Source organism: Myotis yumanensis, unplaced genomic scaffold (assembly GCF_028538775.1).
Source record: "Myotis yumanensis isolate MYYU_CA2020_CCGP unplaced genomic scaffold, mMyoYum1.0.hap1 SCAF_10, whole genome shotgun sequence".
NCBI classification, from domain to species: domain Eukaryota; kingdom Metazoa; phylum Chordata; class Mammalia; order Chiroptera; family Vespertilionidae; genus Myotis; species Myotis yumanensis.
Window position 1 is genome coordinate 820,948 of NW_027223761.1, and position 17,305 is coordinate 838,252.

The 17,305-nt window shown below is 71.2% G+C and overlaps 1 protein-coding gene across 1 annotated transcript; it reads left to right on the forward strand.

Annotated features, from left to right (window-relative positions):
• Positions 1 to 338: 338 nt before the first annotated feature.
• Positions 339 to 16,375, forward strand: SLC22A18 (solute carrier family 22 member 18). The gene is made up of 11 exons (XM_070426336.1): positions 339 to 418; positions 2,414 to 2,661; positions 4,337 to 4,435; positions 5,060 to 5,220; positions 5,759 to 5,891; positions 10,996 to 11,114; positions 11,758 to 11,865; positions 12,603 to 12,703; positions 14,191 to 14,292; positions 14,471 to 14,591; positions 16,143 to 16,375. The coding sequence occupies exons 2-11, from the start codon at positions 2,519 to 2,521 to the stop codon at positions 16,328 to 16,330; spliced, it is 1,275 nt and encodes a 424-aa protein (XP_070282437.1). The 5' UTR covers positions 339 to 418; positions 2,414 to 2,518; the 3' UTR covers positions 16,331 to 16,375.
• The last annotated feature ends 930 nt before the right edge of the window (positions 16,376 to 17,305 follow it).

Here is a 17,305-nt window from a genome sequence, read left to right on the forward strand (position 1 = left end):
CGCACCTGACCCTGTGCATCCATCCGGAAGGCTCCGGGGAGGCGGTGCCTCCTCCAGGAAGCCCTCCCCAGCGCCCCCCAGCCCGGGTCAGCCTGCCCAGCCAGGAGTTTCTCTGCGGGGCCGGAGGCTGTGGATGCCCGGGGGCTGGGTGTGGGCCCCGGGGACTCAGGGGGTTTGGTGCGGCGAAGTGAGCAGGTTGGCCACTCCGGCCGCAGCTGCGTGCCCTGGAGGAGGCCGGGGCCGGGGCCGGGGCCTGGTGCTCTCCCCCCAGCTGCCCGCAGTTCCCCACGCTCCCAGGACCAGGAAGCTCCCGCCCTCCCCGGGCCTGTTCTGGGCAGGTCCCAGCCAGATCTGACTGCTCTGCTCCAGCTGCACCCGCCAGGGCCCGCGTGACGCAGGAGGCAGGAGGAGGGGAGAGGTGAGCAGTCAGCCCCTGCCGCCCACCCTCAGGCTCCGGGGCCCTGGCCTCCCCGCCTGGCGCTGGGACTCCCACCCGCCAGCCCGGGCGCCCACCTCCAGGAGGCCCGTGGGAGGCAGCCAGGCCGGGAGCCGCGGCCCGGGGCTCAGGAGCCTCCCCGACAGCCCCATCCCTGCCCCCGGAGCCGGGAACCTGGGCTCCCACCCTCCCAGGAGTCCGGACCGGGACACCTGATGCGGCCGCCACGCCCCTCCCACAGCCTGCTGGTGGGCAGGCCGGGCCGGCTCAGGCCCAGTCCTCGGAGGTTGGCAGGAACCGGCTCTGTCCTCCGGTACAAACGCAGGTCCCGTGGGCACTGTTTGGGCAGGAGCCTCCCCTCACTCAGGCCCAGGCCTGCTGCCCCCTGAGAGGAGCAGAGTGGTGCCCAGGCTCCGGCTCGGCCCTCACCCCCCGGGGCTGGGCCTCAGCCTGCCCTCCGCCTCCTGGCACCGCTGGCCTGGCCTCCAGCCCAGCTCCTGGCCCTCTGGGTTCTCTGCTCTGCGGAGCTGCAGGTCGCACAGGGCAGAGCGGACTTGGGTCCTGACACCTGGGCCTGCGGCCTGGCTCTGGGCTGCCGGCAGGGGTGGCAGCAGGAAGGGAAACTGTGCCTGCAGGAAGCTGGGCCTGCGCGCTCCCCAGGGCTCCCTGTGGCTGTAAGGCCCCCCAGCTTCTGCCAGCCCCTAGGCCCCCAGCCCCCCAGCCCCCAGGCCCCCAGCCACCTAGCCCCCAGCCCCCAGACCCCCAGACCCCCAGACCCCCAGACCCCAGACCCCCAGCCCCCCAGCCCCCCAGCCCCCCAGCCCCCAGACCCCCAGACCCCCAGACCCCAGACCCCCAGACCCCCAGACCCCCAGCCCCCAGCCCCCCAGTCCCCCAGACCCCCAGACCCCCAGCCCCCAGACCCCCAGACCCCCAGACCCCAGACCCCCAGACCCCCAGACCCCCAGACCCCCAGCCCCCAGCCCCCCAGTCCCCCAGCCATGCAGAGGGACCTCTTGAAGCAAGATGGCCCCAACTCAGGGGGCGTCACCACAGTGTGCCTTGGGGAAACGCCATGCCTGCTACTCCCAGCAGCCTCCTGGTGGGTGGGGAGGTCCCCAGCAATGCTCCCGTCTCCCTGGCCCTCCTCTGTGCCCCACTCCCCTCCATCCCTCTCTCATCCTTCCCAGCCTGCCCTCCCCCTCCCCCTCCGCACCCCATGTCCGGACTGGGACGCCCAGTGCTGCTCAGAGGTCAGAGGCCCTGCCTCCCACGGCCACAGGGAGAAATGGGCGCGCAGGCGAGTCCGGGCAAAGTCAGGCGGGGAGGGAGGAAGCTGGCAGGATGCCCGGCTGTGGGGCGGGCCCGCGGGAGGGGGGGGGTGTGTGTCAGGCTCGGCCAATGAGAGCCAGGAGGCCCCGACACTGGGGAGTCCCCGAGAGGGCGGGTGTCCTGGTCCCTCGGGGTGGGCTGGAGCCCCAGGTCACCCCGGGAGGGCGGGACCCCGAACCCAGCCCCAGATGGGCCAGGTTCAAATTCACCAGGAGGGCTCCCCCCCCCCCCCCCCCCGGACGGTGCCCAGGCTGAGTGCTGCCAAAGCAGATGCCCCGGGTCACAGGGGCCAGGGCAGCCCCTGACCGGAGCCAGGAGAGTGGTCCTTCCCCTTGAAGCGGCTTCATAGTGGGGGGTGCACTGTGGGCCTAAGGAGCCCCCTGCACCCCCGCACAGGGACCCCCAACCCACCCCAGGCAGGAGGCACCCGCTGCGCGGCAGTCAGCAATCACGCCAGCCTGCCCCGAAGGCGTGTGGGCGCTGAGCCCGGGGAGGGCCCTTCTCCGGTCCCCCGGGGGCCGGGTGTCGGTGGTGGAGGGACAGGGCCGCCCGCCACGCTCCCCAAGGGCGAGACTGGCCCCGGGTCGCACAGCGGGAGCTGGAGCCCAGGTGGGTCCCACAGCACCCGACGCTCCGCTCCCGCAGGCCCGGCGCCAGCGCTTCCGCCCCCCGGTGACTCCGCCCTCGCCCGGCACAGCAGGACTTTGGCCCCTGCCAGCCGCCCTCCCGGATCCCTGCAAGGTCCCCAGGATGCAGGGTGCCGGGGCCCCCAGGGGCCAGGGCCAGGCCCCCCCGGGGGTGGGCGCCCCGGGCCGGCCGGGGGTCCTCCTGCTCACCTACGTGCTGACCACCCTGGACCTCACCTGCCTCTTCATGCAGTTCTCCGTCCTGCCGGGTGAGCGCCCCTCCCGCCGGCCGGCCCCTCCGCGTCCACCTGTGCACCCGCAGGGCGGGGGGCCTGCCGCCCCGGGACCCTCTCGCTGGGGGTCCTTGCCACCCGGGAGCTGGGGGAGGGGCCCGGGACCGTGCCTCCTGGCGCCCCATCAGCACGCCCAGGGCTCCGGCGGCACAGCCTGCACGGCCCTCCGACCGCAGCTCCTGGGGCGTCTGCCCTATCGATCCCGCCCCTCCCTCCCCACCTCACACCCACTCGGCTCGCTCACATCCTAACCCCGTGGTCGGCAAACCGCGGCTCGCGAGACACATGCGGCTCTCTGGCCCCTTGAGTGTGGCTCTTCCTAAGCCTTAGGAGCACCCTAATTAAGTTAATACCTACCTATATAGTTTAAGTTTAAAAAATTTGGCTCTCAAAAGAAATTTCAATCGTCGTGCTGTTGATATTTGGCTGTTGACTGATGAGTCTGCCGACCACTGGCCTAGCCTCCAGCTGCCCTCGGCCTCTGCCCAGGCCCACCTGGGGGGCCTGGTACCAGCAGCCGCGTCCCCCCATCCTGCTCCCAGGGGTCCGTCTCAGGCAGCTGTCCCACAGCCCAGGTCCTGGGCCGCAGTGTTGGGTGACCTCTGTGTCCCCCAGGACACCCGGAGGTGGGGGCAGATGCCCCTCCACCCCTCCCCTGCCGCCTCCCCTGGTCTGGAGCTGCCCCGCCTGCCCACCCGAGTAGGCGGTGGGTTAACTGGCCACTGTGGCTTCCCGGTTACTGCCCACCCGGCTGCCCATCACCCCCTTGTGCCCCTGGGGAGCCCCCCACAGGCTCTCACCCCCACCCAGCGGCAGCACCAGGGGCTTTGGGGGTGCCAGAGCCCCTGTCTGGTCTGTCCACAGCCCCTGCCTGGGCCTGGGGTGGGAACGGGCATCGCCTTCGCCACCTCCTGGCACTGGCAGGGGCTCCAGGGCAACATGAGCCCAACACCCGCCCCTCAAGGCCCAGCTCCCTCCGCCCACAGCCTGGCCGGAGCCACCTCCTGTCCTCAGCACGGGGTGCCCTGGGCAGGCCCCGCTGTCCTCGCCGTACAATGGGTCCCAGCACCCCTGCCTCGGAGGGCTAGTGGGGAGCGATGGGCGCAGTTAGAACCCCTAGGAGAGCTGGTGCCCAGCAGAGCAGCGTGGGGGGGGGGGGCTGACGGTCAGGAGACTGGGGGTCCCACCTCCTGTTCCCGGGGGGACACTGGTCACTGCCCTCCGCTCCCCAGAAGGGCCTCCTGCGGGAGGGGCGGAGACCGAAGGCCACCGCCCGAGGCCACCGCCTGGAGCTCAGCGGGCACTTGGGTGCGATCTCCTGTGGCCTGGGGGCACTCGGCCTTCACCCGCAGCTCTGAGTGTCTGTGGGCGCCTCCCTCACCGCGGGAGGTGCATGTGCCCCCCGGAGGCAGGGAGGCCACCGCTGCCTCCACGCAGCCCCCCTGGACCCAGAGGCCCCCACAGACTCCCCTCCCACCAGGAGCACCTGCGTCCCCCCCCCCACCCGGGCACAGTGCGGAGCCCCCAGGACAGACCCCCAGCCCTCTCCCCCCAGCCCCCTCCCCAGCCCCCCTCCCACCACCTGCCCACTGAGGACCCCGGATTCCAGACCCCGGCCTCCCCGCCCTGACGGCCCCCCCTGTGTCTCAGTACCTGTCCCGCACGCTGGGCCTGGACTCCGTGGCCTTCGGCTGCCTGCAGACGGCCTTCGGGGCGCTCCAGCTGCTGGGTGGCCCCGTGTTCGGCAGGTACCGTGGGTCGCGGCCGCCCCTGCCGGGTTCCCCACCTCACGCTGGGCCCCCCAGGGCGACGCCGGCTCCATCTCACAGAGGGACACATGGAGGCACCGAACAGCTTTAGTCCCCTTGGGGCTGGGGGCGCCCCTACTCCCAGGGTCTCCCCCCATGACCTCCACCAGTTCTGGCTGCAAGAGAGGATTTCCCTGTGAGACGCTCGGGGCTGTCAGGCCCGGCTCCACTGGGGACTCGGACCCGGGACCCCCACCGGCCTCGCCCCCTGCACACACCTCGGGGACAGAGCCACGTGGCTGGAGTCAGGTCTTGAGCGACTGCAGGGAAGGGAGACGGCGTGCACGGCCTAGAGCATGGAGGGAGACGGGGTCTGAAAAACGCACACACCTGGGTCCCCTCGGGCCCACACCTGCTCGGAGGGTGGGGACGCCGGGCTGGGTCAGACCCCTGTCACCGCGGCGGCCCCAGGGGAGGTGGGGACTGAGCCCCCAGGAGGGAGGCCCAGCAGCAACCAGGCCGGGCGCAGGCCCTCCCGCACCCGGGTCTCCCAGGCCAGCCCCGGGGAGCCCGCGGCCCCAGGGTGGGCGGGCGGCGAGGAGGGACCGCGACCTCTGCCTGCAGGTTCGCAGACCAGCGCGGGGCGCGGGCCGCCTTCACCGTGTCCTTCCTGGCGGCCTCGGCGCTCTACCTGCTCCTGGCGGCCGCCTGCAGCCCGGCCCTGCCCGGCGTGGCCCTGCTCTTCGCCTCGCGCCTGCCCGCCCCGCTCATGCACACGCTGCCAGGTAGGCGGTCAGAGGTCGCCCCCAAGATGTCAGTCTGGACCTGAGAGCAAGACAGGATGAGGGGTGGTGTGGGGGCGTGGCCTGGGCTGAGGGGGGCAGCTGAGAGGGAAGAGGGGTGTGGGGGCATGGCCTGTGGGGGCAGGTGGGGTGCAGGGCTGGGGGCGTGGCCTGTGAGGGCAGGTGGGGTGCAGGGATGTGGGGGCGTGGCCTGTGGGGGGCAGGTGGGGTGCAGGGCTGGGGGCGTGGCCTGTGGGGGCAGGTGGGGTGCAGGGGTCGGGGCGTGGCCTGTGGGGCAGGTGGGGTGCAGGGATGTGGGGGTGTGGCCTGTGGGGGCAGGTGGGGTGCAGGGCTGGGGGCATGGCCTGTGGGGGCAGGTGGGGTGCAGGGATGTGGGGGTGTGGCCTGTGGGGGGCAGGTGGGGTGCAGGGCTGGGGGTGTGGCCTGTGGGGGCAGGTGGGGTGCAGGGATGTGGGGGTGTGGCCTGTGGGGCAGGTGGGGTGCAGGGGTGGCGCCGCTCAGCCCCCCGCTTCGCCCCCAGCCGCCCAGATGGTCATCACTGACCTGTCGGCGCCGGAGGAGCGACCCGCGGCCCTGGGCCGCCTCGGCCTCTGCTTCGGCGTCGGCACCATCCTCGGCTCCCTGCTGGGCGGGACCCTGAGCGCCGCGTGCGGGTGAGTGGACGGACGGGGCGCGTGCGGGTGAGTGGACGGACGGGGCGCGGGCGGGTGAGTGGACGGGCGCGGGCGGTCGAGGGGGGCGGGAGTGCGGGTCAGGAGGGCGGGGCCGGGTCGGCTCCGTCCCGCCAGCGTGCTCGGCCCCTCCGGCCTCAGTTTCCCCGCCTGCACGCGGGCGGGTGGGGTCTGGGGGGTGCAGGCTGGGAGGCCGCCTGGCCAGGCGGGTGTTAGGAACCTAATTTCCTACAGGAAACCGGGTGGCGGGCCCTGGGGCCCTGCGATGGGGGTGCTGGGCGTGAGCCCCTGGACGGGGGAGGGCAGCTTGTGGGCGGTTTAATCACTGGGCGTGAAACACAGGCCTCTGTCCCCTCCACACGCACATATGCACACGCACACGCACACGCACACACACGCACATATGCACACGCACACACACACACATGCACATGCACATGCACACACCCACCGGCTTTGCACCCAGAGAGCCCAGCCAGCAGTTCCCACACGTGGGCCACAGGCACCATCCCGGGCCCACCCCTGTGGAGGGGCTGCACAGCTGCCTGTCCCTGTGGCCTGGGCCGCCTCCCGGGAGAAGAGCTTAACCTTGGGCCCCGGATGCCTGGCCCTGGAGAGGCCGCCTGGCGAGGGGGCTGCCCGGAGACCAGTGCCTCATGCGCCCCCCCACCCCTCCCCAGAAGCCCCCACACCCGCTCAAAACCAGCTTTCTTCTTAGGAGTGAGCCTGGCACTGCCCGCACCGCCATTCGGGCCCAGGTGTTTGGCTTTGGTCCGGGTGGTGGCTGCGGGCTGTGGGCTCCTTGACCAGCGGCCCTGTGCCCTCTGGTCCCCCCGCCCCCACCCCCTCTGCACGGGCCCCGAGGGGCTGCCCCGGGACTGTGTTCAGCGGGGAGATGTCCTGGTGTCGAACTACACACTCACGTGCACACACTTACACATCCACTGTACACGCTCACACACACATGCACACATCTACTATACGCACTTGCACACACACATTCCCCTTACACGCTCACACACATGCACACATTCCCCTTACACGCTCGCGCACACAGGACAGCGGCTTGCTGCTCGGCTTCTGGCCGACATGGCACCTGGTCCCCCAATCTTGGAGGACCCTGTGCCGGCCCCGAGGCTCGGGGGGCTGTTTCCCCAGGCCGCCGAGTGCCCTGAGACAAGCCCCACAGTGCCGGGCGACTGGGTGACGGCTGAGCCCCGGGGGTGGGGTCCCAGGGTATGGCGGCCCCCTAGGGAGGCCTGGGTCCCAGCACCCTGTCCCCTCCCAGCATTTCCATCAGGGCCTGGGTTGCGGGGGTCCCCTCTGCTGAGCGTCCCGGGCAGGAGGGCAGGACGCTTCATCCACGTTCCTCGCAATGTTTATTGAGCACCTACTAAGCGCCCCTGGGACCCCAGGTTCTGGGACCAAGTGGCAAACAAGACAGGCTGCGGCCTCAGATGCAATGAATACGACATATGTTCCCGTAGCGTCAGGTCGAATAGCAGGATCGGGGCCGCATGGACAGGCGGTCGCCTCACCTGGAGACGGTGGGGCTGCCCGGCCGCCGTGGCTCCGTGGTTGAGCGTCGACCCGTGAACCAGGAGGCCATGGTCCAATGCCCTGTCAGGGCGCCTGCCCAGGTGTGAGCTCCATCCCTTATCCTGCGGGAGGCGGCCGATCAATGATTCTCTCTCCCTCTCCCTTCCTCTCTGAAATCACTAAAAATATTTTTTTTTTAAAAGAAGAAGGTGAGGGCAGAGGCAGGAGGACCCATGTGACTGGAGGGGAGGGGGGACCGAGGGGGAGGCAGGCCGTGGAGCCGGGCAGGCGTGAGCAGGCAGGTGTAACCGAGCTGCTGTGCTGAGAACGGGGCGGCGGGGGGGGGGGGGGGGGGGGGGGGGGCGAGCCCAGCAAGGAGACCAGCGAGGGGCTGCTGTGCTGCCCCAGGCAGGACAGGTTGGCACCGGCCCAGGAGCGGCTGCGGGGCGGCGGGCAGAGGGCCGGTTCTGGCCTGGTTTTGCCTACGGGGCGCGGGGGGGAGGGGGGGGGCGGGATGCATGTGTGAACTCCAGGCTGTGCCCGACTCGGGCTGGAGGGACGGTGGCCAGGGAGGGAGTCCAGGTGGGCAGAGCCGGCCCCGGGTGGTCCAAGCCCTGGGAGCCGGTTTGGGTCGCAGGTGGGGGGGCAGGGGTCAAAGCGGAGGCCCAGGAGGACTGAAGGGCAGGTCCGTCTTGGGAGCCACGAGGCGCGGGGCCACGGAGGGGCGGACCCTCCACGCCCACGAGGCCGGAGTGACCAAGGATCCGCCTGCACAGGCGCCGCCTCCTTCGCATGGGCGGGCGGGAGCCTGACTCCAATACCGGGTCCAGGTCCAGGGAAGGAGGGCCCCCATCTGCCAGGGAGAGAAAACGGGGGGCAGGGGCCGAGAGGCAGGGCAGGGAGGACCCCACGCTGCCCCACCCTCCGGCCCTCTCAGCCCTCAGCCCGGCACCTGCTCCCATTGGCCCCTTTCTTCGCCTCACTGGGCGGTCCCCCCCTGGGCAGCGGCCCCCCTTGCCAGCCCCTGCCCCGACTCCCTCCCGTGGCCACCTGCCTTCCTGTCCAGCTGCTGACCCAGGGGAGGCCACTTGTCTCTCCCTGCCAGCAGCTTCCAGAACATTCCATTCGCTTCCCTCTTTCATACCAAGATCTAAGGCGCTTGATGTCCTTGGAGTTGCCTTTGATGGGCAGGGAGACTGAGGCTCCCCAAGGGCCAGGGGAATCGGCTGGCACCCCCTCTCCCTGCCCCCTCCCTGCTCACCTCCCGTCCAGAAAGGCCCGGCCACCCCCACCGCCTCCCCGGGAGCGGGAGCGGAGAGGAAGTGGCCTTGGCCGGGCCGGGCTGTGTGACGGGCGCTGGCATAACCGGTTTGGGCTCAGCCTGGAGCTCGGGCCCCCGAGGCCTGGCTCCCTCCGGGGCAGGGGCGGCTCTGTGACCCCCACGCTCTGTCCCCCAGAGGTGGCCACGGGTCTAGGCCAGGAGGGTGTGGGCGCGGGGCGGGCGGCGTCGGCCACAGGCCACGGCGAGGGGGAGCTGGGCCTCCGTGCACGCTGCCGGCCCTCCCTCCCGGGCGCTCGCTGGCTGTGATGGCCCAGCTCTGACCCAGCTGTGCCCGTGGCCCTTGGGGACTCGCCGGCTTTATCAGGAGGTGGAGCCGGCCTCCCCGGAAGGCCGATCCCGCCCGCGGTCCGGGCGAAGGCGTGGGAAACCTTTATCTCACTGACAGAAGGTTTCCGCCCGGCAACACCCCGGCTTCCCCTGCCGGCTGCCAAGCAGGCATCCGGCTGTCCTGACTGCCTGGGGGCAGGAGTGACTCACCGTCAGCCAGGCCACCTGCCCGCCCGGTGCTGGGTGGCTCACCGCGGCCGTCCAGGCTCCGCCTCCAGCCCGGGCGCCAGGCCCTGGGTGTGCACACGAGGGCACGGAGGGCCGGGGTGATGGGCTGGGAGCCAGGCGTCCCCGTGGGAGGGCCCGGGCCCAGGGCTCTGGGCCGAGGGAAAGTGCGGGAGCCCCGCAGGAGGCCTGGGGGTCCAGTGAGGGCCGGGGGCTGGGCGGCCAGGGCTGCGGGCTGTTTGCCCACCTGGAACCGGAGGGCGGCTGGGTCAGGAACCCCCTCCAGGGGCCAGGTCCTCCATGGTCCTAGCCCCGAGTTCCAGGTGTGACTTCTCCACCCCCCTCATGTCCCCGCTGGCCCCAGCCTGCCCTCCCGCTGGGACAGGTGCGGGGCACACAGTCTAGGGGACCCGGACACCTGCCAGCCCCTCAGAGCCGCGGCCCAGGGGGGAGGCAGGCCAGCTTCATAGCGAACCGTCACCTGGGCCGGCCAGGGCTGGCGGGAGGACACAGCAGGGGCCACACGGGGGGGCAGATGGCCAGGCCCCGCCCTCCGGACAGCGCCCTGTGGGCCACAGGAGCCTCGGGCAGCAGGCAGCCCCTGGCGACCAGTGCGGCCTCGGGGGTCCCAGGAGGGCTGCCCTCTCTGTGTCTGAGGAAGCTGGTCCCCCGTCACGGGAGCCACAGCGACGGACAGACAGAAGGACTCGATGCCCCTTCATGGCGGCCGTGAGGCTGTCTGTCCAGCCTCTTGTCTGGCTTTTGACACAAAATAAAAGGGCGGCGGGCAAAGCCGCACGGAAGGCGCTGCCCTCGTGGTCGGCACCATTGGTGAAAAGGGCCCTGAGCCCGAGACCCCACCCGGCGGCCCTGCTCCCCCGAGGTCCCCCGCGGGATCGGACGGGAGGCCCCAGCCACACCGGCCCAGGGCTGTCCGAAGCTGCCCCGTCCCGTGTCCCTCCCTCCCGCCCCCCCCGCATTCTGTCCTGGGGGAGCCAGGACCTCGGCCGTGGGGGCAGCTCTCCTCCCTCCCGGGCCCTCGGTCCCGGGCCCCTGTGTCGCTGCCTCCACGCAAGGCACCGTCAGGGTCCCATGAGCAGCCTGGCTCCCGCCGCCCCTGGCTTGTCCCCGGCCCCCGAAATAGCCACCCGAGGGGCCGCTCTGCCCCCGCATTTCCGGGGCATCCGGCAGAGAAAGCAGGTCTGTCCCCCCGGCCCCGGCGGTGACGTCTGCTCTCAGATCCTGAAGAAAGAGCCCTTCTCTCCGGGGCCAGCGCCCTCCCCGCTCACGTCACAGACCAGCTCCTGCGTCCCGGGAGCAGGCTGTGGCCTCGCTGGGGTCCGGCCCGGACCTGCAGCCTGCAGCCGGCCAGGCCACGGAAAGGCCGCTTGTGGGGCCTCACGCGCCCCAGCCTGGCGTTGGGGGCCTTTCCTGAGAGCCCTCGAGTCCCCCGTCCTGGCTCCGGCCACCTCCGGTCCCTCCAGTCGCCGGAGGCCATGGGGCCTCCTGCTGTGAACGCTGAGGGCCTCCGCCACAGCGTGAAGGTCGTGCGGTCATGAAGGTCATGAAGGTCGTAGCGCCTGCGGGTCCCTGTCCTGCGCTCCGGGTACGGGCTGAGCGTGTGAGCTGCTCCAGCTGCCCGGCCTCCGTGTGGTTGAAGGTAGGGGATGCTCAGGCGGCCCCGGCCCAGCGTGACCACCGCTGTCCTCCCAGGATTCAGTGTCCAGCCCTCGTGGCCCTGGTGGCCAACCTCCTGGGAGCCACCCTCAGCGCCACCTGCATCCCCACCAGCACCAAGGGGGCCGGTGCCCACGCCCAGGCCTCCCCGCCAGGTGAGTCCCTCCCAGACACACGCCCCCTGAGGCTCCTGTCCCGCCCGCCCGCGCCCTGGCCCTGGGCTAGGCCCCCCCATGCCCCCCCTTCCACAGGAGCCGCTGAGCCCAGGGCCAGGTGGCTCCTGTCCACTGAGGCGGGCTGCGCCTCCGCCTGGGAGCACCTGGGGCTTGGGGAGGGACCCGGCGCCCCTCAACTCCTCCTTCCTTGAGCCTCTCGGGTGCTGACGCCATTGGAGCCACGCGGGGGGGGGGGGGGGGGGGGGGGGGCAGGGGTCGCAGAGGGGCCCTGGTCTGAAGAGACCATGGATGGGGCCCGAGGCAGCGGGGGAGGAGGTGCCAGGGGGCCGACGAGGTCATCCTCCTCCTCCCGTTGGTGGGGCCGGAGGGGTCCCCTGGGGCGGGGAGTGGGAGCCGGGGCAGAGCCGGGGTGGGCACAGGGCACGGGGTGACCAGGGCCCCGAGGCCCGTGGCCGCAGGCGGGTGCAGCGGGTGTGTGGGTGCTGAGGGTGCTGGCTTCAGGAGCACCACGCGGGCGGGTGCCCAGGGTCAGGCCGAGCCCCCTACATCCGGGCCGAGGTGGCGGGGGGGGGGGGGGGGACCTGGGCGCAGGCCTGACGGCTTCTCCTCTCCTGTGACCCAGGCGGCCCCAAGGCCAGCGTGTTTGACCTGAAGGCCATCAGCCGCCTGCTGCTGCGGCCGGGCGTCCTGCCCGTGTTCCTGGTCAAGGTGGTCTCCGGCTTCCCCTCCGGTGAGTCCCGGCTGCCCCCGGGCCAGCAGAGCGAACACAGCCAAGCCTGGGGGCCTCGTCTCTGACCCAGACCACCCACGCCACCCAGGCCCCGGCTCCCACCCAGGCTCCGGCTCCCACCCAGGCACCAGCTCCCACCCAGGCCCCAGCTCCCACCCAGGCCCCAGCTCCCACCCAGGCCCCGGCTCCCACCCAGGCCCCGTCTCCCACCCAGGCCCCGGCTCCCACCCAGGCCCCGGCTCCCACCCAGGCCCCGTCTCCCACCCAGGCCCCGGCTCCCACCCAGGCCCCAGCTCCCACCCAGGCCCCGGCTCCCACCCAGGCCCCAGCTCCCACCCAGGCCCCGGCTCCCACCCAGGCCCCGGCTCCCACCCAGGCCCCGGCTCACACCCAGGCCCCGGGTCCCACCCAGGCCCCGGCTCACACCCAGGCTGGCTCTTGGGGCTCAGGGGTGGGACCAGGCCATCGATTTCAGTGAAAGGGGCCTTCGAGGGCCACTGGTGGGTCTGGGGTCAGATCCTCCCACATCGCCAGCCCTGGGACCCCGTCTCCCCTCCGCACTCTTTGGGGTGCCCACCTGTCCGAGGGACAGCACCCAGCCCCTTCCTGCTCCCCGCACGGCCCTGAGGGGGGGTGTCCCGTGCTGGGACCTGGCCCAACTGGTCCCGCTGGTATCACCGGCTCCCGACACAGTCGCTGTGGTCGACCCGCTCGGCCCTCCCTGACCCCCCGCCTAGGGCTCTTCATGGTCATGTTCTCCATCATCTGCATGGACTTCTTCCGGCTGGAGGCCGCCCAGGCCGGCTACCTCATGTCCGCCTTCGGGGTCCTCCTGATGGTGAGTGAGGGCGGTGCCAGGGCGGGCGGGGCTCGGGGCGGGCCTCGGTCTCCCGCACTGTTGCCCTCCTCACCTGCTGCTCCGAGCCCTCCCCCCACGGGCTCACCTCCCCCCTCGGGCCCCCACGCTGGCTGTACTCAGGCCCTGTCCACCGAGAGTCCCTCTGAGTGCCTCAAGGCAGGCGGGACAGGGGGGCCGGCCCAGTGCTGGGCGTGGGGAGGAGAGGCCGGGCTCCATGTAAGACCCCGGAGGGGGTGGGTCCGCAGGGCCAAGTGGGGCCGCAGGGAGGGGCCACTGGGAGGCGGACGAGGTCTTACCGCCCCGGCCCCCCAGGGCCCAAGGAGCTGTGCGTGGTGTTGGGAGAGAGGCCGGCCTGAGAAGCCCAAGGTCAGGCTCCTCCAGTGCGCGCGCCGGGTCCTGGCCTGTCTGTAAGGAACGCGAGGGCAGCTGCCAGAGGGGGACGCGGGAGCGGGTTGTTTCAGAGGACGCTGACAATTTGAAAGAGGTTTTTTTAAAAATATTTTTATTGACTTCAGAGAGGAAGGGAGGGAGAGAGGGAGAGAAACATCAGTGATGAGAGAGAATCACTGATCGGCTGCCTCCTGCAGGCCTCACACTGGGGATCGAGCCCACAACCCGGGCCTGTGCCAACCAGGAATCGAACCGTGATCTCCTGGTCCCTAGGTGGACGCTCAGGCCCTGAGCCTCGCGAGTCAGGCTGAATCGGTTTTGGGGTGTCAAGCAGGCAGGGAGGAGGTGGTCGGTGCCATCTGCAGGGCTGGGCCGCCCCTGACCCCCAGCCCGCCCATCCCCCACGCCGACTGAGCTCCCAGCCCCAGGTGCCCGGGCACTTCCTGCCGCCCGGGGAGGAGGGAGAGGACCAGATAGGGAGCCTCGCCCGCCTGGGAGTGGCCTGGGGGCTGGGCCTGCCTCTGAGTCAGAGCGTCCCCGCTGTGGACCTTCCCCCCCGACCCAGAGCAGAGCCGAGGCAGGAGGGGAGCAGCTCCCAGCGAGGGGACAGAGAGGGGCTGAGGAAGCAGAGCTGGGGGCCAGGGGACACTCGAGGGGCCTTCACAGGACCACGGGTCCCCAGGCTTGGACCCAGGGCCACACCGGGCATTTTCAAATGATAAAAGACGTGTTTTACCGTCACATAACCCATCGCCCCCCGCCCCACGCCCCTCTTCACCAATGAAACGGCCCCTCTTCGCCCCTGACATTAAAGAGACGGGATTCGAAGTAAATGTGATCATGGACTTCTGAGTGGCTGGCTGCACACGTGTGTGGGAGCGTGTGTATGTGTGCGTGCATGTGTGTGTGCATATGTGAGGCCCCCACCCCCCTCCTCTGTCTCCCCAGGGTCCTTGGGGCCCACCCGTCTGCCCTAGAACTGGTCACTGCACAGGGCTGGGCTGCAAAGGGTGTGGAGGTGCCCCTGGCCGCAGCCCCGACCCTCCTCCTGTGTCCGCCCCCCCGCCCCCCCCCAGGTCATCCAGGGCCTGGTCATCGGCCGGCTGAGCAGCCGCTTCTCGGAGGCCACACTGCTCCGGGCCAGCGTGCTGGTCTTCAGCGTGGTGGGCCTGGCCATGGTGAGCACCCGGGCTGCACCCACAGAGGGGGGAGGGGGGCGGGCACTGCGCCTGAGCTCCTGGGCCCCACCCCCACCCCCACCCCCTCCCAGGGCCCCTCTATGGGGCCTCAGGGATGGGGCCTCCTGCCTATCCCCTGGGCACCCCAATCACCGTGGCCCTGCCCGCCCCGTGCCAGGCGCTGATGTCCAACGTCTTCCATTTCTGCCTCCTGATGCCCGGCCTGGTCTTCGGCCTGTGCACGCTCAACGTGGTGACGGACAGCATGCTGACCAAGGCCGTCTCGGCCTCGGACACTGGTGAGCACCGGCCGCCGGCGAGGAGGCCTGGGCCGGGCCGCCCTCGGGAGCCCGCTCGGGCTCGGGTGGAACAGCTGTCCTGCTTCGGGGCAGGTGGGGGAGAGGCTGGCCACCACTCGGCCCAGCTGGGCCCAGCCAGCCCTGCACCTGACCCCACAGACCCGTCCAGGGCCAGACCTGGGTGGGAGGAGGGCTTCCTGGAGGTGGCATCGGCTTGGCTCTGAGTACGGGCAGGACTTCACTGGAAAGGCGGGGGAGACGGCCTCCAGGCTGGGCCCAGCCGAGCCAAGGTGTGGAGGCCGGGGTAGGGGAGGCTCCTGCCAGGCCAGTTAGGGAGACAGCCCGGTGGGCGGGGAGTGGAGAGGCCGAGGCCGAGGCGGGCCAGTCCCCGCTCCCCTCCCCAGCTCGGGGCGCAGGTGTTGGGGTGAACGGCACAGCTGGTTAAACCCAGGCAGCCTCGGGGCTCCCGGGGGGACGCTGGCCTGGTGCAGGCCGAGTTCAGGGCTCCGGTGGCTGTCTGCGGTGAGGGGTCCCCAGCTGCAGGGGTGGGAAGCTCAGGGGGCCTGGCGGGCGCTCGGTCCATGCGTCTGTCCGGGAGGCGCTGACTGAGGCCTGGTGGCCCGATGCCTCCAAAGTGTCCGAGGCCTGTGGTCCTGGGGTCCGGGGAGGCCAGGTGGGGCCTGGAGGGCTTCCCGGAGGGGGGCGGCCAGCTCGCTGGAGAGGCCAGGAGGAGCAGCCGGGGACAGGCCTGGAGAGGTGAGGGCAGGGCCCGGCCTCACTGCGCCTGAGGCCCCACCCTCGGCTCGGAAGGAGCCAGGAGCTGGTTCCCAGAGCTAGCCTGGGAACCCTAGGCCACAGAGGGGGCGGTAAATTGCTCCCCGGTGTCTGCCGGGTGGGGTGCGTGGGCGACGGGAGAGGCTGCTCTGCAGTTTCCCTCCGGCCCTGAGCCCAGCACGGCCTCTCTAGGCGGCTCCGCGGACCCAGCCAGGCTGCCAGCCCAGCCGGGGCTCTGACCTCCCGGGGCTCTGCCCGCCCGGGGCTGGGGACAGTAGCCACGACCTGCTTGCCCACAGCCAGGGGAACCTGGGAGGTGGGGTCAGAGGCCGTGGGGTGCCCTTCGTAAGCCCCCAAAGCCCTTCCGAGCCCTGTGGGGCGCGTTCCCTACAGGTCCTCTGGGGGGCGCTGTGTGGGGACCCTGGGATGTCACGGCCACCTTGTTCCCCAGGCCCAGCCCTCACCTGGTGGCTCACCTTTTACCGCCAGGCTCCCCCCACCCCGTTCCTGTTGGCTGCACACCATCGCCAGCTCCCTGGCGGCCGGGGCAGGCGGGGGCCCCCCACCCCGTGACTGGACCCAGTCCGGGGCCCCCGTGTGCGTGGGAACTCTCCGACCCAGGGCGGCCGGGTCCAGCGGGGCCCCTTCACGGCTGAGTGGTCCCCAGGGATCAGGCCCGCAGGCCCTGGGGGGAGGGGCTGGGGAGACAGGAAGTGAGCGGTGGGGTGGTGACGCTGAGGGACCCCCCAGGCCTGACCCACACCCCCCGCCCCACAGGGACCATGCTGGGCCTCTGTGCCTCGGTGCAGCCGCTGATCCGCACGCTGGGGCCCACCCTGGGGGGTCTCCTGTACCGCGGCTTCGGAGTCCCGGTCTTCGGCCACGTGCAGTTTGCCGTCAACCTCCTCGTCTTCCTGGCCCTCTGGAGGCAGCCGACGCCCCAGAAGACGGACAAAGTCCGGTGACCTTGGTCCCTGGGCACCGACTGGCAATAAATTCCCTGGGCACCACTTCCGGCCTGGTCTCTGCGGGCTCCCACTCAGGCCTGCGTCTGGTTGGGCAGGAGGCCTGGCGGGGAGAGATGGAGCTGGGAAAGCTGGAGGGCTTCTTGGAGGAGGGGGCTGCAGCCGGGCCCCAGGCCCCGGCGGGCAGAATCACCCAAAGCTTGTCCCGGTGGAGAGGGGCCCTGCCCCCTGAAGTCCATCACCACCTCCCGTGAGAAGTGCCCCCACTGCCGCCCAGTCTGTCCCTGTGCCCAGCGAGGGGGAGCCCGCTGCCCCCACTTCCCTCCTCCTGCTCCAGCAGGGACCTGACCCTGGGAGCACGCGGCCCGCACGGCCCCGCACACCCCATCAAAGTTGTTCCTGTTCCTGAGAGAAAACATTTTTGTTTTTAAAGACCAGGAATTTGAAGCTTGGGAAGGGCATGGGCATAGGGCCTCACTCTGTGTGGGGGGCCCAGGCAGCCAGGCCTGAGACCTGGGTGCACCATCACCCCCTGCACCCCCACCCCGGCTCCCGGAGAGGGGCGCCGGGCAGGAGACCAGGGGCTGCTGTGACCGACGGTGTGGAGACAACCTTGACGGGGTGCACGGCCCGAGACCGACCGTGACGGCCCCCCCTCCCCAGGCTGCCCTTAGATTCCAGCCCCAACCGGATGGAGCCGCCATGCCTCCTCCTGGACCCCTCTGGGGACGGGAATCTCGTTCCTGGCTGCTCATTGGTCCCCATGAGTGGGAGGGCTCCCTCCTGGGGCTCGTCCTACCCTCTGAGCCCCCCCCACCCCCCACCCCCATTTCCCTGGGGACTTCATCCCTCGTGTTCCAGAGAACATGCCTGGCAGGAAATGGCTTCCTCTCTGGGCCCCGCACCCCGGGGTGGGGAGAGGGGTGGGGGGTGGGGGGCGGACACAGCCGGTTTGTCAGATTCCTCAGGCTGCCC

Bases quoted from the DNA above. Each gene is read 5' to 3' on its own strand.
- SLC22A18 (XM_070426336.1), top strand. From the start codon at position 2,519: ATGCAGGGTGCCGGGGCCCCCAGGGGCCAGGGCCAGGCCCCCCCGGGG. The intron at 5,221-5,758 runs GTAGGCGGTCAG...CTTCGCCCCCAG, and splicing joins GCTCATGCACACGCTGCCAG to CCGCCCAGATGGTCATCACT. The intron at 12,704-14,190 runs GTGAGTGAGGGC...GCCCCCCCCCAG, and splicing joins CCTTCGGGGTCCTCCTGATG to GTCATCCAGGGCCTGGTCAT.